Source organism: Plecotus auritus (assembly GCF_963455305.1).
Source record: "Plecotus auritus genome assembly, chromosome: 10".
Classification (NCBI taxonomy): Eukaryota; Metazoa; Chordata; class Mammalia; order Chiroptera; family Vespertilionidae; genus Plecotus; species Plecotus auritus.
This window is the reverse complement of record NC_137785.1, coordinates 16043579-16071039: the sequence shown is the minus strand read 5'-3', so window position 1 is coordinate 16071039 and position 27461 is coordinate 16043579. Positions and strand designations below refer to the sequence as shown.

The following is a 27461-nucleotide window of genomic DNA, read 5'->3' as shown; positions in this document are numbered from 1 at the left end:
TACTATGTAATAAACCAATCTAAACGTCAGTGGCTTAGAACAATCACCTTTTATTTTGCTCATGATTTTATGGGTCAGCAATTTGGTCTGGGATCAGTTGGGTGGTTCTTCAGCTGGTCCCTGCTGGATTCATTTGCCTGTCAGCTAGGCAGCTCTGTTTTGGAGGGTTATCAGGCTGTGGATTGGGGTGTCAAGACTGACTGGCCACATCTCTTATGACCCAGCAGATTATCTGGGGTTTCCTGTTGCACTTCCCAAGCCTCTGCCCGTATCACGTTTCCTGTTGTCACATGGCCAGGTCTGGAGTCAGAATGAGAAGGGACTATCCAAGGGCATGGCTACAGAGAGGCTGAACAAACTGGAGGCATTAATGGACCAGGCAGGTTCAATGTAAGATGCTTTGCCATCACAAGCCTCCAAGGTCGAAACAGTCACTGGTCCACCCCAACCCCAGGGAGGCAAAACTCAGATACAGACAGTCCCTCTCTTAAAAAAAATTTTTTTTTTTTATTGATTTCAGAGAGGATGGGAAAAGGTGAGAAAGACAGAAACACCAATGATGAGAGAGAATCATTGATTGCTGCCTCCTGCAGGTTCCACACTGGGGATCGAGCCCGCAACCCAGGCATGTGCCCTGACCTGACTGGGAATGGAACTGTGGCCTCCTGGTTCATAGGTCGATGGTCAACCACTGAGCCATGCTGGCCGGGCCAGATAGTCTCTTGATTCCAGCCGAAGGGAAGCTTTCCTGTACAGAACCCCCACTGTCCTTCCCTTCCCAGGGCCCAAGAGTCCCCAGCCTTGGCTCCCTCCTCCCTTAGACCCACAAGTCCAGGCTTCCAGCTCCAGTTAAAATCCCAAAAGAACAGACACAGAATGGCATTTCTACTCAGCTTTATTCACGCCTCCAAAAAGCACCACAGGCCAGCCACACCCTCGACTCACCCTTTCATGGTTCTCCACCCCAATGGACACAAGCCCTTCCATCATTCTCCAGAAACGTAGGAAACGCGGCTAAGGTGCTGAGATGGGATCAATGCTCAAGTTCTTTGTGCCTATTCTGTTTTTGGCAGATGGCAACACCGAGATTCATCATGCATTTCCTGAATTCTTGCCTTTGAGGGTCTTCCAGACTGAAGGTGCCATGCAGACACACCCCCATGGCAGCCAGTGATCTGTCCACAAGGGAGACGCAGTCTTTTCTGCTTGGATGCTCGCAGACAGATAACGCACTAGCAACCTTATGCCTCCACGAAGTCTAAAAGTCAAATGCTATCAAAAGTCATGATTTAAAAGGCAACCACTCCAAAAAGTAGTTGTGACACTCGAGAGTACCAATACACAATTATATACAGGAACACAACCAGCACTCACCAACAACAGGCACACGCAAACAAAACTGGGTCCTGCCTTCTCAGATATGATCTCTGGCATGATCCCCATTAGCATAAGGGCAAAGGGAATTTGGAGCAGAGAGCAGAGATGTCAGACAGGACCAAATCAGAGATGGTGTCTAAACAACAGAAAAAGAGGGCACTCTGTGAGCAAAGTAACCAGAATAGAGTCATCTTGGTGTTGCCTGGGGCCGAGGGCATGTGGGCAAGGTCAACCAGACTACCTCTTGAGCTCCCAGTGTGCCAGGCTTCTCAGGGGCGGGGAGGGGGGCTGCAGTATGTTGACATGTGAGAGAGAATGCATGTACCTACATATACACTGAATTCTCACAATACCCTGTAAGGTAGACACCATTTGCTGAGTGACTTGCACCAGGTCACCCCCAAAGTCAGCAGGACTGTCTGATCCTAGAGCTATACTAGTAGAATTGTATTCCCCTAAGACTGAGAGCTTTGACAATGCCTGGAGCCATTCTGTGTAGAGCCAAATGCTTTTTCCCATCTTCACCATCTCAACTTGAATGGGACAAATTGCGCCAGTGGTGGGAGTTCAAGCTGGAGACGGGGGAGCCAGCCCTCCAGCATCTGCCCCTCAGATCAGTTAGCCTTGTCTTCAGCTGTCACAGGAAATGGGGTCTCAGAAGTGATGGCTGTCATCCAGCACTTTCATTTCACAGATGAGAAAATAAGGCACTGGTCCAAGCCACCCAGGGTGACGGTGGCAAAGCTGTGCTTGCTTCCCAGGACCCCTGACCTCTCAGACAGGCACTTTCTCTCCTCATCTCAATCCTTTTCCCTGTCTTGTGGCAAGAGACTGACAATCTACATTTCCAGTCCTAGTGCTGCCACTGACTAATAAATTAAAGTAATAAATATTTACTAAGCACCTACTGTGTGTTAAGCACTCTTCTGGGTGCTGAGGGTACAGCACAGAACAAGACAGACAAAGGGATAATAGCTAATAATAGGTAAATAAATAAATAATTGTCTACAGTAATAATTACTACAAGGAAAATTAACCAGCTGAGATGAATATTTGGGGGGTGGGGGGTGTGTGTGAGCTACTTCAGTTAGAGTGATCAGGGAAGGTCTCTGAGGGGACATTTGAGCTGAGACCTGATTGACAGAAGGAGCCACTCATGGAAATTTTAGGCAGAATGAACAAGTTCCAGGGCCCCAGATGGCCCACTCAAGCATCAGAGGGAGGATCTAGCAAGCTGGTTGGGGGATGGGGTGAGGCAGAGAATGAGAAAAGGCAGGGGCCAGGCGGCACAGAGCCTCTCTGTGCGCTGTGGGGCCTAGAATCTGCCCTCTCTGAGCTTTGCTCTCCCCAACTATCACAGAAGTGGTTCTACTGGAGGGCCTCTCAGGTCCCCCTTGCTGGTCTCCCTCCCTCTCCCCCCGCCCCCCACACTTGCTGTTTTTGACACTGAAGAATTCTGTGACCTGTGGCTGCTCCTCTACGTGTAGGTGCAGCCTAAAACCTCCCAGGCATATGGCTTCTGCCTTTGCCTCACTTGTGGCCCATTCCCACAGGCTGCAACACCTGCCCAGCGGTCTTTTGGGTCCCTTGCTCACTGTGGCACTCTCTGTGTTCACCAAGGGAGCCAACACAGAAACGTCTGGATTAGTGCAGCAGCGCAGCAGCTTCTCCAAAAAGGCAGATGTACAAAAATACCAAGACCAGAAAGGGTTCAGGTTTAACAACAGCAGAAACCAAGTCTAAAATTAGAAGCCACTAAAGGAGAGCGGGACAGAGGAACAGACTCCCCAGAGAGCTCCCAAATCACTCAGCACCTATGAAATGGGGGCGGTCTTATCACTTCCCAAAGTCACAGAGAGAGGGGCAGTTTCTAGGACCCAAATCCCTTAGGGATTTGCAGGAGATACCCTCTGAGGTATGGGTTCCTGCCCGTCTATTGCCAGAAAGCCTCATTCCTGGTGTCTGGCCACCCCCCGGAGACAACCAGGCCCCTTCCCTCCTCCCCTCATTTTTGTGTGGCCATCCTCCCCACAAATGCTGGGGTCCCCAGGCCCAGGAGCAAATACTAAACATCTCTCTCCTCCCCAAGAGAGACCGGAGGGTTTCTAGCTCTGTCACACAGCCCTGTTCCCTCCTCTAGATGCAGACCTCCCACCATCCAGGAGTCAGGAACCAAGGTCCACAGGCCTCTTGGGAGCCAGGAGTCTGAGACCCCCGAGACTGCCCTCCCCCCAATGAAGGTTCAAAGCCCACTACATCCTTCTCCCTAGAAAGCCTACGCCCTACATCCCTTTGTGCCTTAGAAGTCCAAGAGTTCCAGCTCCCTGGAGTACCCAGATCCCGTCCTCCATCCTAGAACCCCCAGTACGACAGACGAGTCCCTCACCAGGAATCAGGGCTTCCACACCACCTAGCCCTGGAGGACTAGATGTCCCGTACATGCAGGATCTACTCCCTTCTAGAGTCCAACTGCTCAACTCCCTTCAGGACACAAGTCTAGGGGTCCTGCCCCATGATCCCCAGAGAAATCAGGAGTCCTGACTCCCAGATTCTATTCCCCTTCAAGACCTAGGAATCCGGATGACTAGAAGTCACATAACCCAACCAATAGCCAGTCTCATCCCCCTCAAGCACCCAGGTTTCGGATTGGCGACATACTTGCTGTTATCTGAGGCCCAGACATCCCATGCCAGAGTCTGGACCCCCAAACCCCTTCCTCTAAACCGGACTTGGAGTCCTCAGCCCCTGGCGGAGCACCCCGGTGGCCCTGGCCTTCATCCCACCTCTCACTGAGCAGGCGCATGGGGTGCCAGCACTGCCTCCGCATCAGCCAGCATCTCGTCCAGCGCCTGCAGCAGGACGCCATGGGCCGCGCGGTAGCCCAGGCCACCCGTGGCCGCTGCGCCGCCTGCGGGCCACAGGAAGGAAAGCGCCCCCAGCGCTGCTCCCCCGGCAGTGCCCTCGCCAGCCCATGCACCCAGCCTCGCCTCCACTTCGGCGCGCGTCACTGGGCCGGGGAAGCGCGTCCGCTTGGCCAGCTCCCCAGGAGCCAAACCCAGCGTGCGCTCGCGCCGAGCCAGCGCTGCGGGTTCGAGCCCCAGCGCCCGCCGCCACTCTGCTAGCTGACCGCGCAGGAGTGCCACGTCACAGGCCCAGCCAAGCCCGGGTACTGGTGCTGCCGCTGCCGCCAGGCTAGCCAACAGAGCCGGCCGCCATGCCCCAGCCCGCAGCGCCGCAGCCTTGGTTCGGGCTGCACGCGGGGACGTGGGTGGCAGCGCCAGCAACAGCGCACCCGCCTGGGCTGGGGGAAGCGCGTGCTGCAGCCACTCGCAGAGCCCAGGGAGTCCGCCCCTCCGCAAGGGGAACACGGGCGGCAGCGCCTCCTCCAGCACCTCCCACGTGTCATCCTCAGGGCTCCAGGCAGCCGCACGCTCAGAGTCCCCACTGCCCGATTGCTTCGTGTTGACGCCAACCTGCTGCAAACTCTCACTGCCTGCTTTCTCTGAACCTTCCCCGTCGCCTGCTTTCTGTGATCCAGTGCCACGTTTGTCCCTTCCCTCGCTGCGTGCCTCCTCCAACCCCCCTGCACCTGCGTTCTCTAAGCTCTCCCTGCTGGGCTTCGCTGCCTTTTCCTCTTCTTCCAGAGACTCCGGATCCTCGCCCTCACCGTCTATTCGCACACAGACCAACGGGGCATCCGGTAGCACCAAGGGCCGGACCGGGGCCCAGTCCTCCTCAGTGGGGGCTCCAGGGGTGACCAGGATGAGGGCATCGTAGTGGGTTGGGTGGGGGGCAGCAGCAGTCGTCGCGGAGCCCGGAGGGATGGTCCAGAGCACCACATTGGGGCGCTCTGGGGCAGGGTAGGGTGTGGGCCCAGTGGGCCCCGAAGCAGGCCCAGCACCTGGGTCCCCGGTATCCAACCCAAGCAGCATGTCCAGCACAAAGCCCGTGTCGGCAGTGCCGGCTATGGCCAGGTCCAGCCGTGCGCTACCCAGTCGCTCCAGGCCAGCACGAACCCAGGAGAGCGCTGCCTCCAGGCCACCCCTCTCGAAGGCCTCTCGTACAGCCTCTAGCTCAGCTGCTCCCAGCACCTCGAAGCCATCCTGAGCCGGTGGCAGGAGCCTGTGGGGACAGGAAGGGATAGGATCAAAGGCAGAAAAGGGACTAAAGCCCCAGAGAGCTGGGCTAGGGGACAGGACTGGGCCATGATGACAAATGTGGAACTTTCTGAATGATCTTGAGTGACAGAGGAGCAGAAAAGGGAGGGGCCAGTTGATGTCCCAGCAAATAGAAACCAGGGCTAAGATGAAAAGGGAGAGGTTTAAAGCAGGGATGGGGTGGCTTGAATGAGCTTAGGTTTCCAACAGGGCAGAAAACCAGACCCAGCTGTCTTCCCCGGCATAGAGTCCTTGGGGTGAGGCTTTTCCTAGGGACCTGCAAGGTTAAGAAAAAGCTGTGCTGGCCCTGACTGGTTTGGCTCAGTGGATATAGCGCTGGCCTGCGGACTAAAAGGTCCCAGGTTCAATTCCGGTCAAGGGCATGTACCTTGGTTGCGGGCACATCCCCAGCAGGAGGTGTGCAGGAGGCAGCTGATCGATATTTCTAACTCTCTTTCCCTCTCCCTTCCGCTCTGTAAAAAAAAATAAAAATCAATATATTTTTAAAAAAAGAAAAGGCTGTGCTGCGTGGGTTAAAACACTCGGCAGGCAGGGCTTGGAGCAAAGACAGAATCACCACTGTATTGTGGACTATTCACTATTCCATATGGGCAAGGTCACCAAGAGGGCTCTTTCCTGACACTGGGTGGAAGGAAGGGAGGAAAAACCAGGGAGAAATCTCATCTACTAGTTCTTACCAGGGGGCCGTGGCTAAGGAAAACAGACGAGCAGTGGGACTGGGGGAGAGGCTGCCCTCCCTAAGCCAGAGGCAGATGGGGGAGAAAATTCAGGAGGCAGCCAGCAAGTGGGCACAAAAATGAGAGGAGATTAAAGAATGGCAATGGGGGAGGGTACCCAGAAATAATGAAGCTCACTGAGGGTGTGGCTTTAGGGCAACTGGGTCACTTGAGAACCAGGCTAATGGGGAAGAGGAGGAAGATTTGAGACTACAAGCCTTCAGGTAAAATCTCTGAGGATCACAAGCTTGTGTGGAAGAGTGAGCCCTTCTTCACACTTTTGCATGGGGACAGTATTTGGGTGATAGGTCCCAGCCTCTTCTAGAATTCTATTTAGGGAGAGGGGCTTGTGACCTCAGAGCCCTCAGGAGGCGGGACCTCTCTAACAAGAGAGGGTCAAGCAGAGCTGCTTGCTTGATGGCAGTAGCATGGCTGACCACAGACCGTGCGCTAAGGGGTGGGGCCTGGATTCTTGGATTTGGGAGCAGGGCCTCCAGCAATTATGCCTTAAGGCTTGCCCCAAACTTGCTGGGGGCGGGGTCTGGAAGACTTAAAGATCACCTCTGGAGTGAGGTCTACATTAAAAGACCAGGCCTCCCCAACCCACCCTGAAATCACCTCTGCAGTGCCTCCGCCTGGCTCTGCAGCGTCGCCCGCAGGCGCTCCAGTTCCTCGCAGCCGTCGCAGTCCGCCTGCAGCACGTAGAGAGGCACAGCTCCCAACCCAGCGCTGTCCAGGAGGGCCGCTGTCTGATCCCGGGCCTGGGCTTCATTCTGTGAATCCCCAGGACGGAGGTTCCGCACCGCCAGCAGCGGGGTTCCTCGGGCCAGTGCGGCCCGCGCTGCCTCCCCCAGCGTTGGGGCCAAGGGCTCGTCGGTCCCCTCAGGGCTGGGCAGCACCAGTACCAACATGTTAGCCTCCGCTGCCCAGGGCCCCGGCGCAGCGGGTGGGCAACTCAGCTCACCCAGGAAGAGGCCTGGGCCCGCAGCTCGCAGGCTGGGGAGTCCGGGGTCCGGCCGCCCATCGGGGATCTCTACCACCTCCACGTCCTTGTTGCACAGCGCTGCAACCAGCGCGGACTTCCCCGCGCCCGGAGGCCCCAGGAACAAGGCGGTTACGTCACCCCGCGGTAGAGGCATAGCTGGAAAGCAAGCGATGGGGAAGACCGGGGTCAGGGGGCGCCCGGCCGTTTTCTTTGCTAACAATCCCACTCTGGCCCTAGACTTCAGTCCTCCGTCCTGTCCCCTTCTTCCATTCTCGGGTATCACTCCCAGGGACCTAGAAATCCAGCGCCGAGACCCTGCTCCCCAGGGACCCGGAGTCCTCTCCGGTCTTTTTTATGGATGTGTTTCCCTTTCTACTTCAAAAACTCAGAAATCCGGCCTCCAGCCCTCCTCCCCCCTCAGGGACACGCTTATTTTTAATCCCCCACCCCTCCCTTCCAAGTCACCAACCGAGCAAACAGCCGGAGGGTACTGTCGCACAGTCGCTGGTGGCCGGCCCGCCGCTGAGAAGTCGGACGGCCCGGGACTAAAGAGGCTGGAGCGCCGGGGTTTGGGGTCCTCCAGACGTGTTCGGGGAGCTCTAACCTGACGTCACTCCTCTTAGGAGGAGGTGCCATGGAAATGTGATCTCAGGGACACAGCCCTTCGCGGCGCCTGCGCAGAATGGCCCCAGGAGCTTGCTCCCTTCTCGCGGCCGCAGAACCTTGAACAATGAGGAGCCAGGGCGCCTGCGCGCCAGGAGCGCCTGCCACACCTGCGCAGTGACTTAGGTCCGTACGGCACGGGTGGCTCGCAGCGTCATCAAGCCGCACCCCAGGGCGGAGAAGGACCCTTCCTGCTATTTTCAGGACCGAGTGGCGAGACTGCATCACTGCCGGATGGCAATCCAGGGTCTCGGCTTCGAGAGGCTCATCAGGCGAAAGAACAGGAAAACCACCGGGACCGTGGGACTCGGCGGGCCCTACCCGGCTTCCCGCCGGGGGGCGGCGCTGTGACGAGCCACTGACAGGCGCAACGAAAGGCAGCCTTTCTGCTGTTTGGAGCAAAGCAGAGGCCGGGGCTGCCTACCTGGGGAGGGGAGCGCCGAGGGCGGTGCTCGAGGCTGCCGGACCCCGCAGCTGAAAGCGCGCGGAGGCGGGGGCTCTGGGTGGAACAAATCTTAGGATGTCCGAGAAGGCTGTCTACCGGGAAGAGGCGGGCTGAAGCGTGGGTACCACCACCTGCCTCAGGAATTGTGGGAGAGACGGGGACCAGGATGGTGTCAGATCAAGGGTCCGCGCTCTGAGTTTAGGGAGCTAGTTTGCTGTAGGTCTTGGGTCTCACAAAGGTGGGATGGCTCTAAGGGGAGTCACAAACCCAGGGAATCGAATCTTTGGGGAAGGGGGGTGTTGAAGTTTCTCTAGTGAGAGCTCCATCAGATTAGAGTTCAAGGAGATGGTATGCCACGGGGTCAAAGGCTGGCAAGGAGAGCCTCCGTGCCAAAGGTCATAGGGTTAGTGGGCTCTCAGGCTGATGACAGATGAGCCGCTTCTTTTGATTTACTGTTCTATCATGCGTGCTCCTCTCTTGACCAGAGGGGTCCTAGTCACCATGGAGGACCCGCTTCCCGAAGAGACCATGGAGCAACTGGATTCGTCAAAAGACAGGAGTCCCCGCAGTGCAGGAGGCGACATCTGTGAGTACCGCTGGCCAGAGGGTGGGGTGCAGGAACTGATGCTAAAAGGATTTCTGTAGCATTTCAATGTCCAAGGCGCTGTAGGGACTTGCCTGTTGGGGAGCTAGCCCTACCAGGAACTGCCACTCCCCACCTTTGCCCTTCTGACGCTCAGATGTACCCACCCTGCTCTGTCCACAAAAGTATGAATGGGATGCAGTTCAGAGGGACAAAGTGGCCTCCAGAGAGGCTTGGGATGGGAGATGTGGCTGGGATACAACAGAGACTGAGAGGAACCCCAAGGTTCCAGTTCCAACTCTGGGCAGACTTGCAGTGGGACTTGGGACTTGGTCTCCCTGTCTGTGAAAAAAGTCTGCCATTACTCACCTCTACTCACCACAAAGGGGTGTTATGTAGGTTAGTGGCAGAAAAGATGAAAACTTGAGGGTAATGAAGGTAGCCAGTTTGGCATAATAGCAACAGCTCCCGCTGAATGCTTACTATGTGTTAGGCCATTAACACCTGTTATCCCATCCAGACCTCCTCACAGAGCCTATGAAATGCGTTATTATCACTTTCAGTTGAGGGAACTGAGGCAAAGAGAGGTTAAGTATTTGTAACCAGGACAGCCCGAGTCAATGCCTCCAGCCAAAGACCCCGGGAACACACCCGTGGTCATTATTGCTCACTGCGCTGAGGAAGCACACACACTGCAGGGGCACCACCTGCTTATAGGATTGGAGTTTGTGTCGGTGATTTTGGGGAGGGTTTAAAGAAGAGGGTTTTGCTCTGGATGGGATGGTGCCAGGAATCAGGGCAACTCTTTGTTTGGCTATCTTAAGAACTCTTACCTAGAAGGCAGAGGAACAAGCAGGGCACAAGCTGTGATTGGTAAAGCAGCAGTCACCACTCATGTTAGCCAGGACGGGGGTGGGGGGTGTTTGGTCATTTTTGTGGCTTGGACAGTGTTAACGTTTTGTCTGTGTTCAGATGCAATTATGGCACAATCTTGCCTCTTTTCCCCCACCTAAAACTGCACAAACGCCTTTAGTGGTTGCAGCGCGAAGTGGGAAAAGAGGGGATATGACAGCTCCGGCTCTGGGGCAGCTTCACAGACTGTTGGCCGCCCTCCCATTGTGGGCTTGATTCAGTCAGTGTGGCCTTGTCTGATGATTTTCTGTAAAATAGTTTATATTCAACAGGCAATGCCAAAGCCTGTCAGTAGTGCCAGGCCAGCTCCTGGCTGTGGGCTGCTTTTCTCCTTAATAGTAGTAATTACAAACCACTGTGTAGAGTGTTCTAAGCACTTTATGTAAATTCATTCATGTATTGCTTACAACAGCCCTATCAGGTAAATACTGATGGGGTTATGACCCCATTTTCCAGATGAGGAACCTATTGTACCTGCCTGGAAATAGTAGAACCAGCTGTCTCCAGCAGTATTGGAAGGATAGACTCCCTGTGTTCCAGTCCTAACTCCATTTCACTTCCTAACCTCATGACTGTGGGCAAGTTACCTAACTTTTCTGAGCCTCAGTTTGCTTATCCATAAAACAGGTCCAATAATAATTTGCCTGGACTGCTGCCCAGCCCTGGCATATAGCCTGGCACAGAGTAAGCACTGAATGTTCATTGTTGGCATGATGCTGGGGCTTGGGAGAAGTCCTGGAGACTCTTGCTGGCCTCCCCTGACCTCCCCTCACGTCCCTCAGGCCATCTGGGGGCCCTGCAGTGCACCCGCTGCCTCATCACCTTCACCAATTCCAAGTTCCAGGAGCGCCACATGAAGCGGGAACACCCAGCAGACTTCGTGGCCCAGAAGCTGCAGGGGGCCCTCTTCATCTGCTTCACCTGCGCCCGCTCCTTCCTCTCCTCAAAGGCCCTGATAGCCCACCAGCGCAGCCACAGTCCTGCTACCAGGCCCTCCCTGACGGTTGCACCCACCATTGCCCAGACCACCTTCCCCTGCCCTGATTGTGGCAAGACCTTTGGGCAGGCCGCTTCTCTGAGGTCGCACCGCCAGGTGCATGAAGCCCGCTTCCCTCCTGGCCCCTTTGCCTGCACTGAATGTGGGCAGGACTTTGCCCAGGAAGCTGGGCTGCATCAACACTACATCCGGCATGCCCGTGGGGACCTCTGAGTGCAGCTTCAGCCCTCCCCAGGGCAAAGGGGGCTCTGTGGCTGGTGGGACCTACCTTTAATAATGGGATGGGCCCTTGGAGGAATTTGCTGGAAAGGCAAAGGGCTCCTGATAAATAGAACCCAGAATATGCTCTTTAGGGCTTGGAGGGCAGAAAGGCCTTCGGGGAAACAGTGAAATCAGACAATCGTGAGATTTTTTGTTAAAAAATATATGTAAGAGGGAAAATTATTTTTATCTCCCTCATTCCCAATTAAGTAGTTTGAAATCACAAGCAGCTCTAGATTGTGTAATCACCTCTAATTCTTCCCAGATGGATGCCATGGGCTGTAGGAGCAAATTGCCCTGGCTTTGTGCCTGACTGGGGGCAGGGAAGGTGAGTGTTGCTGGCCTGTGAAGCCACCAGATGGGTCCCAGACATGGAGCAGCTCCAGCCTTTGGGGATGGGCAGCAAAGTTAGGAGCTGTACTGAGTAATGTGGGGGTTGCAGTTCAAATCTGTCTTCTCTCCACCCTCTCCCAGCCTTTCCCCCTCCAGGGGCCATGGCATTGGGTGGTTTTGTCCTCCCACCCCAGATAATTTACTGCCATTTAAATAATTTTATGTACCATTCTGGTCATGGGATATTTTGTATATGTGTAGGTGAAATGACATGAATAACAGAAATAGTATCTAAAAACAGAAAAGCTCTACATTAAGATAGCTAAACAAGGAATTCTGGTTTTTCAGCAGAAATTCCCAGAGTACAGAAGAAGGGCATGAGGAGGGGGATCTCAGGGCTGAGCCCTGTGAGGAATCTGGTTTGGAGTCAAACAGAGATACCTTCTGTTTCCTGTTGTATTTGGCCAACACTGGGAGACTTCCCATTAAGATCCTATTTTCAGCTCTTGAAAAGCCCATCCTTGGCTGAGTGTCACCTGGCCAATTTAACTCCCTTGCATTACCTGCCCTGCCCCTAGACACAGTGGTTGATGCCCTGTATACAATAATCATAGGCTCATTTAAATTGAGGGATGTTTTTAAAGCCCACAGGTGGGATGGATGTGGTAGTGACTGGTAAATACTGATGGTGTTATGACCCCAATATAGTTGTCTCCCAATTTTTAGCTAGGCATATGATGGCTACAAAGACCACATTTCTCAGATTCTCTTGCAGCTAGCTGTGGCCATGTGACTAAGTTCTGGCTAAATTCCTGGGTAGAGTCCTCCAGCTTCAGAAAGGGACATGCCTTTCTTCCACCTTCTGCCTGGAATGTGGACATGGTATCCAGCCATTTTGGACCATGAGAGCAAGAGGTGGGATGGCAGAGCAACTTCATGCAGCATTGCCAGCATATCAGCCCGAGAACACCCACTTCCCTACTGTTATATGAGAGAAATAAGCCTCTATCTTGTTTAAGTGCCATTAGCTTGGGTCTCTGTCACATGCAGCAAAATTTATAGCCTAAGGCAGGTGTCTGCAAACTATGGCCAAATCCAGCTTACCTCCTGATTTTGCAAATAAAGTTTTATTGGAACACAGTCATGCTTGTTCATTTACATTTTGTGTATGGTTGTTTTCACATAGGACAGCAGATTTGAGGAGCTGCAACAGAGATTATAAAGCCTAAAATAGTTACCATATAGTCCATTACAGTAAAAATCTACCAACCCCTTCTCTAACTAATAGACATACAACCTACTCTGTGCCTGGATGCAGGGTTTCCGCCCTGGGAAATACTACCTGTAACTGGGATGTTTGTGTGTATAGGATTTGGGGCAGGGCTAGCTAGCCTGTATCTTTTTTGGGGTGACTTACGGAGAAATTGGTTTGTAGTCATTTGGCCATCAATGTTTTCTAAGATACCAACTTTAACAAGGCCAACCATTTCCTCTGGCACATGGTAAAAGCCCAGAAGTTTCTGACCCAGATGTTTCACACACACACCCCCTCTCCAGCAGCCCTCCCCACCCCCCCGCCAAACCTAAGGATCTAATCCCACATGCTCTCTTGAGACAGCTGCCTGCCCAAGTATACCCTTGGCTTCCTGTTCTCTCTACACTCTCCAGATGGCATAGATTCCTAAGACTTTATATAGTGTCACTGGTGACTCCCAAATCTATCTTCAGCTCAAACCCCAGACTTCTCTCCATGAGATACAGCCACCTGGACGGCAAATGGGAGTTGCAAACTTAAAGTGGGCCCCCTGCAGTCCCCTACCTCCACCATAACTGCCATTGTATTAGTAAATCACGCACTCTACTTCTAAATTCCTGAAGAATCTGATTACTTTCCCCCAGCCCTACTCTCCTAACGGATCCCCCCCGCTCTGACTCCCCTCTTCCAGTCTCTATTACAGACCACCCCCTGTGTATGTAAATCAGCTTATGCCACTTCTCATTTAAAACCCTCCTAAGGCATCCCATAAATGACTTCCAAAGACCTTCCCCAGGCCCACAAAACCCAACAAAAACTGAGCCCCAGCCCACTAAGCAATCTCAATTCCCTCCTTGCTCTGTCTTCTTCACCTCTGTCCAGCCACACAAGCCAGGCTGGCTTCTGCCTCAGGGCCTTTGCACTTGCTGTTCCCTCTGCCTGGAGTGCTCTTACCCAGAGCTTTGCAAAGCCACTTCCTCATTATTCAGGTCTCAACATGTGCCACCTCCTCAGAGAGGTCTTCCTTGACCTGACTGGCTAAAGTAGCATCTTCAACCCTTACCTTGATTTAATTTCTTCCCACCACTTTTCAACACCTGGAATTATCATGCTTGTTTATTTCATTTTCTGTGTCCTTATGTTGGAATCCAAGCTCCTGAGGGCAATTGCTTCATCCCTAGCACTTAGGACAGTGCTTACCAAAGAATTAAAAAATACTTCTTGACTGTGTTAGCCTAGTGTCTCTTGGCCTGCAGCCTGCCTTAGGGAGCTGGCTTCCTTAAGTTCTGCCATGAGAGATATGGGAAGAAGGAAGGTAGGAAGAAGGGGAAAGGGCCTCACCTTGCTTTGGACTCTTGCTGGAACCCCTCCAGCAGCAGCTCAGGCTCCAGTACCTTTCTATACTCACACCAGGTGCTATGCCCCTCTTGAGGTTTAAGCACCAGCACATGGCACCTTGTCACTGGTCCCTGCACCAGCCACACGTGGCCTGCCCTTCAAGCATCTATTGGGTTCTGGTAATCCCACTTCTCTTTCTGTATCCCAGTCCCAGAGGCGGGAGCTTCTTGCAAACACATTTCTGGGTTATCTCACTTTTTCACGTTTTCACTTTCAGCCTTGTAACACTTGTGTGACCAATTCCCTGTATTAAATCCTCTCGTTGGAATTCTAGCTTGGTTTCCATCCTCTGGCTGGGCCCCTAGGAACAGAATGATCCCACTGGCAGCAGACTGGGTCTCTTGATTCCCAGGCTCTCCTGATTCTTAGGAATTTTTGCTGACAAATGGGTAATTCTCTACATCTATGCTTAGAAAGCAAGTCCTGTCTGAGGGCAGAGGAGGGCTTACACATGCCACCCCAGGAAGTAAAAACCCATCCATGTTGTTTTAATGAGCTTTGATGATTCTGAGATTCAATAATGTTAAGCTATAGTAGATATGAAAGTTTCAGTGGATAAATGTCAGGTTTTGAGATTTGGAGCTTGTAGTATGAAAAGTATGAGTTTTGAAAAATATTTTGGTCGCCCTGGCCAGTGTGGTTCAGTTGGTTGGAGCATTGTTCTGTACACCAAAGGTAGCAGGTTTGATTCGGTCAGGGCACATACCCAGGTTACAGGTTAGATCCCCAGTTGGAGCACGTGCGAGAGGTGACCAACCAATGTTTCTCACATTGATGTCTGTCTCTGTCTCTATCTCTGTCTCTGTCTCTGTCTCCCTCCCCTCCTCTAAAAATAAACTTAAAAAAAAAAAGATGAAAGATGCTTTGGTCTAACATCATGTAACAGGCATCAAAATGCAGATGTTCTTTGGGGCCAAGCAGGTAACATAAATCAATGAAGCAAGAAGGTATGAGGGGTCCAGATATCAGGTGATGGGGACTGGGCACATGGCAGGGAATGCCCACATTAACACGAGGTGACCCTTACTCAGCTCCATCAAATTACTGCCCCATGGGATTGTGGGTTTAGCAATCTAGATCTCACAGTTTTTCAAGAGAAGCCAGAAACCTCCATTTCTATATGAAATCTGCCTGGAGGACATTTTCTTTTGCTTTTTAGAGAGAGGGGAAGTGGGAGGGAGAGAAACATCGATCGGTTGCCTCCCACATGCGCCCTGACTGGGAATCAAATCCTCGACCTTGTCAGGATGACACTCTACCAACTGAGCCACAGTGGCCAGAGCACATCAGACCATTAAAAAAATAAATTAAAAAAAAAATTTTAAATTGATTTCAGAGAAGAGAGAGGGAGAGAGACAGAAACATCAATAACAATGCCTCCTGCATGCCCTTACTGGGGATTAAGCCTGCAATCCTGGCAAATCCAACTGACCTCATGGTTCATGGGTCCACTGAGCCACACCAGCTGGGCTGCCCATTTTTAAATATTGGTAACCAACGTGATTGAAAAACCTCAATAATTCTGTGGAGACTAAACACACTCCTGCAAGTCAGAAGGTGGCTGGGGACAGCCAGACTTCTATTTCTCGTGGCTTCATGGCTAAGGATATGTGCCCTGCATCCAGCTGTCTGGAATCAAGCCTGTGTTCTGCTAGTTACTGGTGGCTAACTCAATGTCTCTGTGCCCCAGTTGTAGCAGCTGTAAAATGATCATGATAGCAGACCCTGTGCCTCTAAAGATTATGACGATGACTCAGACTCAGAGAGAAAGCCAGAGTCAGTATAATGGTCTGCCTTCCTCACTATCAGCCTCTTGGTCCTGTGCGCTCTACCACAAACATCCCAAGCAGGCTCTCACCGCAGGGCCTTTGCACCTGCTGTTCCCGCAGATAGACACAAACTTACTCTTTCCCCTCGTCTAGGTCTCTGCTCTGTTACCTTCTCCGTGAAGCCTTCCTGGACCACCCCACTTGGAACTGCTTCACACACACACAAGCCTCACTATCCCCTTTCCCTCCACAGCACTTTCTACCTTCTAACAGTACTAGAGGCCCGGTGCACAAAATTCGTGCATGGGGGGGGGTGTCCCTCAGCCCGGCCTGCACCCTCTCCAATCTGGGGCCCCTCGAGGGATGTCCGACTGCCCGTTTAGGCCCGATCCCACTGGGATTGAGCCTAAACGGGCAGTCGGACATCTTTCTCATAATCCAGGACTGCTGGCCCCCAACTGCTCACCTGCCTGCCTTCCTGATTGCCCCTAACCGCTTCTGCCTGCCAGCCTGATCACCCCCTGCCAGCCTGATTGATGCCTAACTGCTCCCCTGCCAACCTGTTTGCCCCTAACTGCCTTCCCCTGCAGGCCTGGTCACCCCTAACTGCCCTCCCCTGCAGGCCTGGTACCCCCCAACTGCTCTCCCCTGCAGGCCTGGGTCTCCCCCAACTGCCCTCTCCTGCAGACCCAGTCACCCCCAACTTCCCTCCTCTGCCGGCCGGGTCACCCCTAACTGCCCTCCCCAGCAGGCTTGATCGCTCCCAACTGCCCTCCCTTGCAGGCCTGGTCCCTCCCAACTGCCCTCCCCTGCTGGCCTGATCACCCACAACTGCCCTCCCTTGCAGGCCTGGTTCCTCCCAACTACCCTCCCCTGCTGGCCATCTTGTGTCCACATGGGGGCAGGATCTTTGACCACATGGGGGCAGCCATCTTGTGTTGGAGAGATGGTCAATCTGCATATTACTCTTTTATTAGATAGGATAGAGGCCTGGTACATGGGTGGGGGCCAGCTGGTTTGCCCTGAAGGGTGTCCCGGATCATGGTGGAGGTTCCCTTGGGGCGTGGGGCGGCCTCGGCGAGGGGCCTATGGTGGTTTGCAGGCCGGCCATTACCCCTGGCAACCCAAGCAGAGGCCCTGGTATCTGGGATTTATTTATCGTCTACAATTAAAACTTTGTAGCCTGGAGTGGAGCCAAGCCTTCTGCTCGCTCCGTGGCAGCAGCCATTTTTGTTGGGATTTATGTATCTTCTATAATTGAAACTTTGTAGCCTTAAGCAGAGGCCAAAGCAGGCCAGGGCTGCAGAAGCTTGGCTTCCTCCATCGCCGTAGGCAACCCTAGCCTCCTGCTCTCTCCAGGTCCTTGGCTGCTGCCATTTCTGTTGGGATTTATTTATCTCCAATAATTGAAAGTTTGTAGCATTGAGTGGAGGCCTGGGCCGGCAAGGGCAGGCGGAAAGCTTGGCTTCCTCCATTGCCAGGGAAACCCAAGCCTCCCTCTTGCTCTCTGTGGCTGCAGCCATTTTGGTTGGATTTGCATATTCCCTCCTGATTGGCTGGTGGGCGTGGCTGGTGGGTGTAGTGGAGGTACGGTCAATTTACATATTACTCTTTTATTAGATAGGATATGCAAACTGACCCTAAGGTGGAACAACCGGGGAACGACCAGTCGCATGATGCGCACTGACCACCAGGGGGCAGACAGCTCAACGCAGGAGCTGCCCCCTGGTGGTCAGTGTGCTCCCATAGGGGGAGCTCCACTCAACCACAAGCCGGGCTGACGGTGGCAGCACTAAGAATGTCCGACTGCGGCTTAGGCCTGCCCACCGCGGGGAATGAGCCTAAGCTGTCAGTCAGACATCCCCTGGGGGCTCCCGGGCTGCCAGACGGATGTCTAACTGCCAGCTTAGGCCTGATCCCCTGGGGAGCAGGCCGGGCTGAGGGATGCCCCCCCACCCCCCACAGGGCACAAGGCCTCTAGTGTATTTTATATTTTGCTTAAATATCTAAAGTGTCTGTCTGTCTTCCCCAGTATAACTTCCACAAAGGCAATGCTTTTTGTTCATCATGTTCACCATTCTATTCCCAGCTCCCAAAATAGTGCCTGCATCTCATAGGTGCTCAATAAATCATTGTTGAATGAATGAGTAAATAAATAACAGTCCTGCCCTGGCCAGTTTGGCTCAGTGGATAGAGCACCAGCCTGTGGACTGAAGGGTCCCAGGTTCGATTCTGGTCAAGGCCACATGCCCAGGTTTTGGGCTCAATCCTTAGTTGGGGGTGTGCAGGAGGCAGCAAATCAATGATTCTCTCTTATCATTGATGTTTCTATCTCTCTCTCTCTCTCTCCCTCTCTGAAACCAATAAAAGTATATATTAAATAAATAAATAAATAACAGTCCCTACCTTTGCGCTTAGCCCAGGGCCTGGTCCACTGTGAGCGATGACTTGATGGTCATTGTGGAAATTCCGGTTCTATTCTCGAAGGTTCTTAGTTGCCAAGCTTCTGAGTTAACACAAGTAAAGCGCCTTAGAACAGGATTGGCACACAATAAATGCTCAGTAAATCATACCTATCATTATAATAATTAGGCTTCTATTTTCAAAGCGGCTTTGGTGCCAAGCTTCTGTGAATTAGTACTTCCCATCTCAGAGCAAGAGCCAAAGTTTGGACCAAGTTGTAAGGAGTTGGCCCCCTGCTTCCAGCTCTGCTCTCCTTCCTTCTCCAGTGCCTCTGGTCTTCCTGATTCTGAAAGACCTGCCTCTTTCTACCCGGAATGTGCATGGCTCCTCCTCTCCCTCCCTCCTTCAGGTCTGTCAGCTCCTCACGGAAGATTACACTCTTTAAAATTGCAACCCGCACGGGGCAGGTGTGGCTCAGTGGTTGAGTGTCTACTTATGAACCAGGTCATGGTTCAATTCCTGGTCAGAGCGCCTGGGTTGCAGGCTCAATTCTCAGTAGGGGGAGTGCAGGAGGCAGTCAATGGATGATTCTCTCATCACTGATGTTTCTATCTCTCTCTCCCTTCCTCTCTGAAATTAATCCTATATAATAAAGCCTAATATGCAAATCTACTGAATGGTGGAATGACCGGTCGCTATGACACACACTGACGACCAGGGGGCAGACGCTCAATGCAGGAGCTGCCCCCAGCCCGCAGGCCCCAGGCCAGCTAAGGCGGGTGCCAGTGGCCACCCCCCCCAAAAATTGCCCCGCAGAAGAAAGCAACCCGCGGTGGCCAGGGGTGGGGCTGGTGAGCGGGCGGCACCAGGACAGCCAATGCAGGTGCCAGCAGAGGGCCCCCAAATCACCCTGCTGTCACCCCACAGATCAGCACTGATCACCCGCCAGGCCTAGGGACCTTACCTGCACAAATTTTGTGCACCAGGCCTCTAGTATACATATTTAAACAAATTGCAACCCCCTTCCAGAACTCCCTTCTCTGCCTCTTCTCCACAGCAGCCATCACCCAGAATATGCTGCATCTTGTCTGTCCCCACCATTGGCCCCTTTCTGCCCCCCTATAAGCCACGAGGACAAGGATTTCATTTGCTTATTCCCAATGCTTAACACACAGGTCTTCAAATGTTGTTTGTGAAATGAACTAATGAATCACAGTCCCTACCTCAGAGCTATTCTAAGGACCGGATGAGCTCATGGCTGTAAGTGCTGGGAAAATGGCAATTGATGATAATTTTCTATTTTTGTAAGTTCCTAGATACACAGCATATATAAAGCTCTTGGGCTAGCACTTGGCACCCAGGAAACTATGATTATAATGAAAGTCCTTTTTGTGCAGGTTGTTAGGTGAAGTGACCGAGAACATGAGCTGTCCTCCACAAACCGTTTTTCTGCTTCCTGGGCACTGGCTAGGCCGCCTTTCCTGGACTCCCTTGCAGTGAGCTGTGGCCATGTGGCGTAAAGGCAAGCAGTATCGGCCACTTCTGGGCTAGCTCCCAAGTCATAACCAAATGGATGACAACAGACTTTAAGAGATGGTCTGGGTCCCCAAATCACTAGATGAAGATGGATGCTTGCCAACCTGAAATACCCACCCTGGGCTATTATGTGCACAAGAAACAAAATTCTGTTGTGCTTGAGCCTGTATATCATGGGTTCTGAGTAAATACATGGAAACCACACTGAACACATAGTGTTTAGTAAACGATAATCATCTAGGCAACAACAAACCTAAAGTTCCCTCGAGAAGGAGCCCGGGGGATGAGGGGCAGACAGATGCCCAGGCGTATGCCTCATATGCTGGAGTGTAAAAACACACATGCGCGTGCGCACACACACACACACACACACACACACACACACAAACACCAAACACACGCTGGACCGACACACAGAATTTGGCTTTTATTCTGGCCTCACACATACTGCTAAGACGACACAGATAGGCAGTACTCCATCCCCCAGGACCACTTCACCCACCCAATCTCTTCAGCCCCCTCCTCCCACCTCACCCTTCCTGCCAAGCTTCTGGGTAGGGGCTCTGCCTACACCTCACCCCGGGCATGCAGCATGAAGTGCCCATGCAGCTCCCCAAGGCTGTCGAAGGAATCCTCGCACTCCGTGCAGTGGTAGGTGCCCTCCTCGTCCTCGTCCTGCTCCTCCTCCTGCCCAGCGGGTTGGCCCTGGCCCTCCCCAGCCCGAGGTGGCTCTCCCTCTCCCTCCCCAAGCACCCTGACTTCGGGAGCTGGTGCTTCCTGGGGGGCTGCCATGGGACAGCAGAGCCGGCAAGGTGGAGTGCCTGATGGGGCTTCCCCGAGGGATGAGCGGCCACAGAGCTGGCAGGGCTGGGCTGGGGGATCCGGGGGCTGGGCTGCACGGGGAGCCCGGCGGGATGGGCCCCCACGGCCCCCACCCAGGCGCTGCTTCACTTTGTAGCCAGGGTCATATTCAGGGTCGTCAGTGGTCTCCTCTTCCTCCTCATCATCATCTTCTTCCTCTTCGGAGTCCGGCTCTGAGTGTGTGTATTCGGAATTAGAGGAATGCTCAGGGCCTGTTGGGGGGCGGGTGAGGAAAGACAGTGGCATCAGAGGACAGAGGCCTATGCCTGGGTGGCTGTCCCCTCCCTGAGCCCCATTTAGTTAGGCTCGACAACAGATGGAGAAGAGGGCCTGGGCACAATCCTGCCCTTCCCCACAGATGGCTGCCCATTGCAAAGAACAGGGCCTGGCACACAGTAGGTGCTCAGTGTCTGTGTGTCCAGCAAATCAATGTCTTACAAGAACTGTATCTTAGGGGGTTAATAAGGGCAAAATAGGAGTAAAAGTGGGAATAACAGCAGCGGCAGCAGTGTCCATTGCTTTTGGAAGAGCCCTAGTCTCATGTAGTAACTCACCTAATCCTTACAGCAACCCTGCGAGGGAGGCACTATTATTATTTCTAAGTGACAAATGGGGAAACTGAGGAACAGAGCAGTTAGGCCTCTAGTCATACAGTTCTAGCAGGGAAAGCTAAATGTGGGTGACTGCCTATGCTGGGTCATTTTAGGGAGAAGGACAAACCTTTGAACAGATATTTCAGCGAATTAAAATACACAATATATATGCACTTTGATGTATGTGGTTTTATATATAGTCATGTGCTGCTTCATGAAAGGGCTATGTTCTAAGAGATGATTCATTTGGCAATTCTGTTGTTGTGTGAACATTACCGAGTGCACTTACTCAAATCTAGACCGTCTAGCCTACTACACAGCTAGGGTATTACTCTGTGGGGAGGAAAAATAATTTCCCTCTGCCCTCTGGGTTGTTGGCTGAAACATCCCTGTAATAAAGACAGACTCACAGGAGAAAAAAAGTCTAGTAACCCGTATACCCCCTGTATACAGGGAAGACTCAGGAAAACTGAGAAACTCACCAAAATGGCTAAAGCCACCACCTTAAATACCTTCCTCAGTTGAAGATAAGATGTTGGGGGAGGGAGGAGTCAGCTATGGCAGATTACCAGAAATAGTGGTAAACAAGGGTAAGGTTGTTATGCAGATTTAAGTCCTAGTCTTCCCACAAGGATGAAAGTTTCTAGAGATAAGGTCATCCTCCTTCCCGGTTCTTGAAGGAGACACCCTTAAAATGTAAATGCCTTGTACAAAGGGTAACTTCTACTTGGTTTTCAGAGCTTCTCCCATGCTGCTGTTTCTTGGGGGAGGGGGGGGTTGAAAATAATCCTTATGCTAAATAGACCTACAGTTGACCCTTGAATGCCCAGGGTTTGGGCTAAGGGGGTCAACTGAACAATCAATCCTCTTTAGGAATGAGCCTGAGAAGTTCAAACCTGTGTTGTTCAAGGGTTAACTGTATTTGGGGGTGACGAATTATGTTCCCCTATAGTTCCTGGGCTACACACCCATATAGCACGTTACTGTACTGAATACTGTAGGCAACTGGGACAATGGTGTATTCGGGTAATGTGTTGCGCTATACCATTAAGATAGCTACGATTTCACTAGACAATAGGAAATTTTCGGCTCCATTAAAATCTATGCAACCACCATGGTTTATGTACTCAGTTAGCCAGAATGTCATTACATGGCACATAACTATATTACTGTGACTTCATGCATATGAAGGACATGCATAGAACAAGTTTAGGTTAAAAAAAAAAGGAAAAAAATTTGAAGTCCATGCACAGGAAAGGGTGACACGAGCAGCTGTTATGAGGGGTACACACAAGCAGTGGTCCAGGAGGGAGGAATCCCCCCTTTGGTGGCAGTGTGGAAAATACTGGCTTCTGTAGGTGCAGCGGCAGGACCTGCACAAAGCATCTCCTTAGGACCGTGGTCGGCAAAGTGTGGCTCGTGAGCCACACGCGGCTCTTTGGCCCCTTGAGTGTGGCTCTTCCACAAATACCACAGCCTGGGCGAGTCTATTTTGAAGAAGTGGCGTTAGAAGAAGTTTAAAAAATTTGGCTCTCAAAAGAAATTTCAATCGTACTGTTGATATTTGGCTCTGTTGACTAATGAGTTTGCCGACCACTGTCCTAGGACTACAACAGCCCTGCCCTGTGTTCATGCTGGCCCCTTCCTCAGCTTTCTCTGGCAGCCCAGAGGGATCCTATTAACAGAGCAGCCACACCCCAGGCATGCACCGGCCCCAGGGCCTTGCCAGCCTTTCTGGAGACGGACTAAGGCTTGCTCCTGCCCTTCTGCCACATTTCTGCTCAAGCGCCACCTTCTCAGTGGCACCCTGATCATTCTGTCTAACCAGCAATCCCTCCCAGCACTCTCTATGCCCCAACTCTGCTTTATTTTTCTCAGCTTATTTCATAGAGCATCTGGGTGTGTGTTTATTGCTTGTCCCCCAAAGGCGGAGACTTTGTCTGGTTCATTGTTTGGGTGGCCCCACGGCCCTGATCTCCCTCCCTCCTCCAGGCCTTTGCCTCTGTTCTCCCAACTGAGGCCACTTTTTCCATTTCTAGCAGCAAACTCCTGCTCCTCTTTAAGGTCCCAGCTCACGCATCACCTCTGTGAGGTCCTCCCTGACTCCCCAGGCACTCAGTGTCGAGCTCTGGACCCTCTAACACAGTGGTCAGCAAACTGCGGCTCGCAAGCCACATGCGGCTCTTTGGCCCCTAGAGTGTGGCTCTTCCACAAAATACCACGGCCTGGGCGAGTCTATTTTGAAGAAGTGGCGTTAGAAGAAGTTTAAGTTTAAAAAATTTGACTCTCAAAAGAAATTTTAATCGTTATACTGTTGATATTTGGCTCCGTTGACTAATGAGTTTGCCGACCACTGCTCTAACACAATCTGACCGCCTAAGCAGTAACTATCTGGCTCTGGAGACTGGAGACGCCTAGAAGGCAGGACAACCTGGCTGCCTGTCTCTGTGTCCCCAGCAATTCTGAGCCTCAGTCAGCCTTAGGAGACATTTGCTGAATGTCTAGGGATAGGGCCCCACCCCTCTTTATCCTCCCACCTCTGACTTCACACACCTACCCTCCAAGATCTTCAATGCCCATTATGACTTCATGCAGTTGTGAAGTTTCTTTCTGTGAAAGAAAACCAAGTGGTCGTCCAGGGCTTTCATGTCCTCTATGACTTCCGGGACCACAAGCCCTTTTGCGCCCACCATGCCTTCTCCACCTACAAAGCCCAGCATGTCTGTGGCATCCACTGGACCCTCGATGCCCACAGCGTCTCCCAAGTCTCCTCCCTCCTTGAAGACCACTAAATCAGCAATGCCCACCCAGCCATCAACAGCCCCCAACTCAGTCACAAGCCCCAGCAGTTCCAAGTCCACCAAATGGGAAAGTACAAAGACAGCCCCTTCTAACCAGCCCAGCAGCAGGTCCAGAGTCCGCAGCAGGGCGAGAACACCCAGCAAGGCCAGCACTGACACCAGGGCTAGCAAAACCAACAAGGCTGGCCGAGTCAGACGCCAGCACCAGAAGGGCACTCACAGCCGGGGCAGAACTCCTGGCAGAAGGGGAAGGCACTCCAAGAGGTCACCCAGCAGGGCCAGCACGCCCAGCAGGATGAGAACTCAGGGTGCCAAGCGAGGCACGCCCTGCAAGGTAAGAACTACTTCCCAGCAAAAACAGAGTGGGAAGAAGAGTTATAGCCGGCCTAGAACCAACAGCCGGAAAAGGAGCGAGAGCCAGCCTAGAAATATGAGCAGAGAGAAGAGCTGTAGCCCACCGGGGACCTCGGACATGGGGAAGAGTTCTAGGCTGGCTGTAATCCCCAGTAGGGCAAAGAGTTACAGCCCCACCAGAACGCTCTTCGCGGAGATAGGTTACAGCCCGTCTCCATCATCATTCAGGAGGGTGAAGAGTTATAGTCAGATGTTCACCCCTAGCAGGGAACGGAGCTACAACCCAAATGAAATATTCAGTATGGTCAAGAGTTACAACCAGGATAGAGTATCCAGCAGGACCCGAAGTCGCAGCCAGTCTAGCACCTCTAGCAGGAGCCGAAGTCATAGCCGGTCTAGAACACCCAGACGGGCAAGAAGTCGCAGTCGGAAGAGGACCCATAGCAGGTTGAGAAGTCAGAGTTGGAAAAGAAATCATAGTAGGGCAAGAAGTCATAACCGGAAGGAAACTCCCAGCCAGACGAGAAGACATAGCCAGTCTAGAACCCACAGCAAGGGAAAAAGTCAATACCAACTTAGAACCCTCAGAAGGGAAAGAAGTCACAGCCAGTCTAGAAGCCCCAGCAAGGAGAGAGATAACAGAAGATCTAGGAGCTCCAGCAAGGAGAAAGGTCGCAGAAGATCTAGAAGCCTCAGCAAGGACAGAGGTCACAGACGATCCAGAAGCTCCAGCAAGGAAAGAGATCACAGCCGTACTAGAACTCCCAGAAAAGAGAGACGTCACAGCCGATCTAGAAGCTCCAGCAAAGAAAGAGATCATAGCAGATCTAGAAACTCCAGCAAGGAAAGAGGTCACAGACGATCTAGAAACTCCAGCAAGGAAAGAGGTCACAGACGATCTAGAAGCTCCAGTAAAGAAAGAGGTCACAGACGACCTAGAAGCTCCAGCAAGGAAAGAGATCACAGCAGATCTAGAAGCTCCAGCAAAGAACGAGGTCACAGCCAAACTAGAACCCCTAGAAAAGAGAGCGATCACACCCAATCTAGAACCCCCAGAAAGGAGAGGGGCCGCAGTCGATCTAGAACCCCCAGAAAGGGGAGTGGTCACAGAGCTGGAACCTCCAGCAAGAGAGAGCACAGCCGGTCTAGAACCCCCAGAAGTCCCAGCTGGAAGGGATCCCCTAGCAGGGTACAAAGTCCCAGTAAGAAGAGAACACCTGTCGTGACAAGGAGCCATTCCCCATCAAGACTTCTCAACAGAGTCCCAATCCCAAACCAGGATGCCATTCAAGCCAACACCATCTTTAAAACCACCTCACCTGGAGAGAGGTCCTCATCATCTTCTTCCAAGCTGGCATAGCCTCCAGTTTCAGCTGGCTCACGAGTCTCTGTCATGGCCAGAGGAGGAGACAGGAGCAGAGCAGAAGCTAGGCAGCGTCTCTCCCCGGCCAGCTCTCCGCAGCTACACCTTGGCCACAAGTTCTCTAATGCAGGATGTCAGCCGGTAGAGGGATGCTGGAGGGGGAAAGGAAAGGCCTGTGGTAACTCAATAAATTTTTACATAGCACCTGCCTCCCCAGGCCTAGCTGTGTGTGTGCTCAGTGATGGGGGTTAAGGCAAAGATGCCCCAGCTCTGTCCCTGACTGCCTACTGGGCCTTGGCTGCAGGCCCTGGGCCGATGGAAACTTTAATTTCCCCATCTGGGCAACAAAGATATCTGTGGTTCTTATTCAATGGGTTGGGGAAAGATAACTTTCCAAATATTTAAAAGTGGATACTAGCACGGGCATGATTCAGAACTGAGATTGGAACATGGTCCTATGCTAGACATTAATCAGTTAGTTGTTGGATTGTGGGAAAGTCTGGGGTTGGGGCAGGATTCAATATGGCAGTTAGGGGTACGGACTACTGGTGTAGTGGTGATATACCAACCAGTCTAGAAGTATTTAAATATTTAAACAACTGGTATATCTGTGCTAGTCTGTGAATATAAACCCTAGTTCTATATCAATTTACACCTTGGCAAGATAGTATCCAGGTTTGAATCCTAAATCTGCCCTATTTTAACTGTGTAGCTTCAAGCAAAGGCCTTAACTTCTCTAGCCTGTTTCCTTCTGGATACAAAAAGGACTTCCAGCCCTAGGTGGTTTGGCTCAGTAGATAGAGCGTTGGCTTGAGGACTGGAGGGTCCTGGGTTTGATTCCGATCAAGGGCACATACCTTAGTTTCAGGCTCAATCCCCGGCCCTAGTCAGGGCACGTGTGGGAGGCAACCAATCAATGTGTCTCTCTCACATTGATGTTTCTCCCATCTCTCCCTTCCACTCTAAAAAGTCAATGGAAAAATACCTTCAAGTGATGAAAAAAAAAGGGGGGGGGGCTTCCAGGACTTAACTCATGTACTCCTCTTAACCACTTTGAAACAGATTATCTCCTTTGTACAGATGAAGGCTGGGAGCGGACTAACAAGTAAGTAGTCCAAGGTCACACCAATTGGTAGGTACATGAACTAGGATTTGAAGCCATGCCATCCTACCTCTCGTAAAAAATCCTTCGGCTGAAGATATTTTTCCAAGATTCAGTGGGTTCATTCATACACATTTCTCGTAGGTGTCAAGTACTCCATTAACAGTAGCTGTTACTACTCCCACTCCCGACTCTATAAACCTCAGCCATCCCAGACTTCTCCCTCTCCCTGTGCATGCCAGGACTTTTCACATCTGCGGGTCTTGGTAAATCCTGCTGTTCTTCTCTAAAATGTCCTCCTTCCCCCTTGTCAGCCTGGAGAACTCCTACTCACCCTCCAACGCTCACCTCAAACACAAGAACCTCTGTACGTCTTCCCCGCTCAAACTCTACCTCTGCCTCTACCAAGAAGCCTTCTCTGAACTCCTGTGCTTTCTCTCCCTCTTCACCAATTAACCCCCGCCCCCCCCCCCCCACACACACCACTTCTTTGTCTCCCACTGCACTTCCTAACAGGGAGAGCAAGTTAGTGAAGGTGCTGGCAACATCAGCTGCACTTCTTATATGCCAAGGCCT

General features: G+C 52.3%; 4 protein-coding genes across 8 annotated transcripts; 2 read left to right on the top strand and 2 right to left on the bottom strand.

Annotated features, from left to right (window-relative positions):
• Positions 1-36: 36 nt before the first annotated feature.
• ZNF428 (zinc finger protein 428) lies at positions 37-25872 on the bottom strand. 4 transcript variants are annotated; one of them, XM_080645277.1, is made up of 4 exons: positions 25740-25872; positions 20390-20884; positions 18279-18378; positions 37-349 (listed from the first exon to the last, which is right to left on the bottom strand). In XM_080645277.1, exons 1-3 carry the CDS (start codon positions 25813-25815, stop codon positions 18287-18289), a joined length of 663 nt encoding a protein of 220 aa, XP_080501403.1. In that variant the 5' UTR covers positions 25816-25872; the 3' UTR covers positions 37-349; positions 18279-18286. The 4 variants fall into 4 exon arrangements, 3 of the variants coding, with proteins under 3 accessions (XP_080501403.1, XP_080501402.1, XP_080501404.1); XM_080645276.1 differs by lacking the exon at positions 37-349 and adding an exon at positions 12565-12654; XR_013959232.1 differs by lacking the exon at positions 37-349 and adding an exon at positions 12566-12654 and having other exon boundaries at positions 18279-18401.
• On the bottom strand, positions 878-7872 carry IRGQ (immunity related GTPase Q). Its single transcript, XM_080645275.1, has 3 exons — positions 7726-7872; positions 6890-7412; positions 878-5499 (listed from the first exon to the last, which is right to left on the bottom strand). Exons 2-3 carry the CDS (start codon positions 7408-7410, stop codon positions 4164-4166), a joined length of 1857 nt encoding a protein of 618 aa, XP_080501401.1. The 5' UTR covers positions 7411-7412; positions 7726-7872; the 3' UTR covers positions 878-4163.
• On the top strand, positions 8028-12592 carry ZNF576 (zinc finger protein 576). Of its 2 annotated transcripts, XM_080645280.1 has the most exons (3): positions 8028-8481; positions 8850-8950; positions 10642-12592. In XM_080645280.1, the coding sequence occupies exons 2-3, from the start codon at positions 8866-8868 to the stop codon at positions 11067-11069; spliced, it is 513 nt and encodes a 170-aa protein (XP_080501406.1). In that variant the 5' UTR covers positions 8028-8481; positions 8850-8865; the 3' UTR covers positions 11070-12592. The 2 variants fall into 2 exon arrangements, with proteins under 2 accessions (XP_080501406.1, XP_080501405.1); XM_080645279.1 differs by lacking the exon at positions 8028-8481 and having other exon boundaries at positions 8728-8950; positions 10642-12583.
• Positions 23832-25780, top strand: SRRM5 (serine/arginine repetitive matrix 5; the record flags this gene model as incomplete). The annotated part of the gene is made up of 1 exon (XM_080645274.1): positions 23832-25780. The coding sequence occupies exon 1, from the start codon at positions 23912-23914 to the stop codon at positions 25778-25780; it is 1869 nt and encodes a 622-aa protein (XP_080501400.1). The 5' UTR covers positions 23832-23911.
• Positions 25873-27461: the final 1589 nt, after the last annotated feature.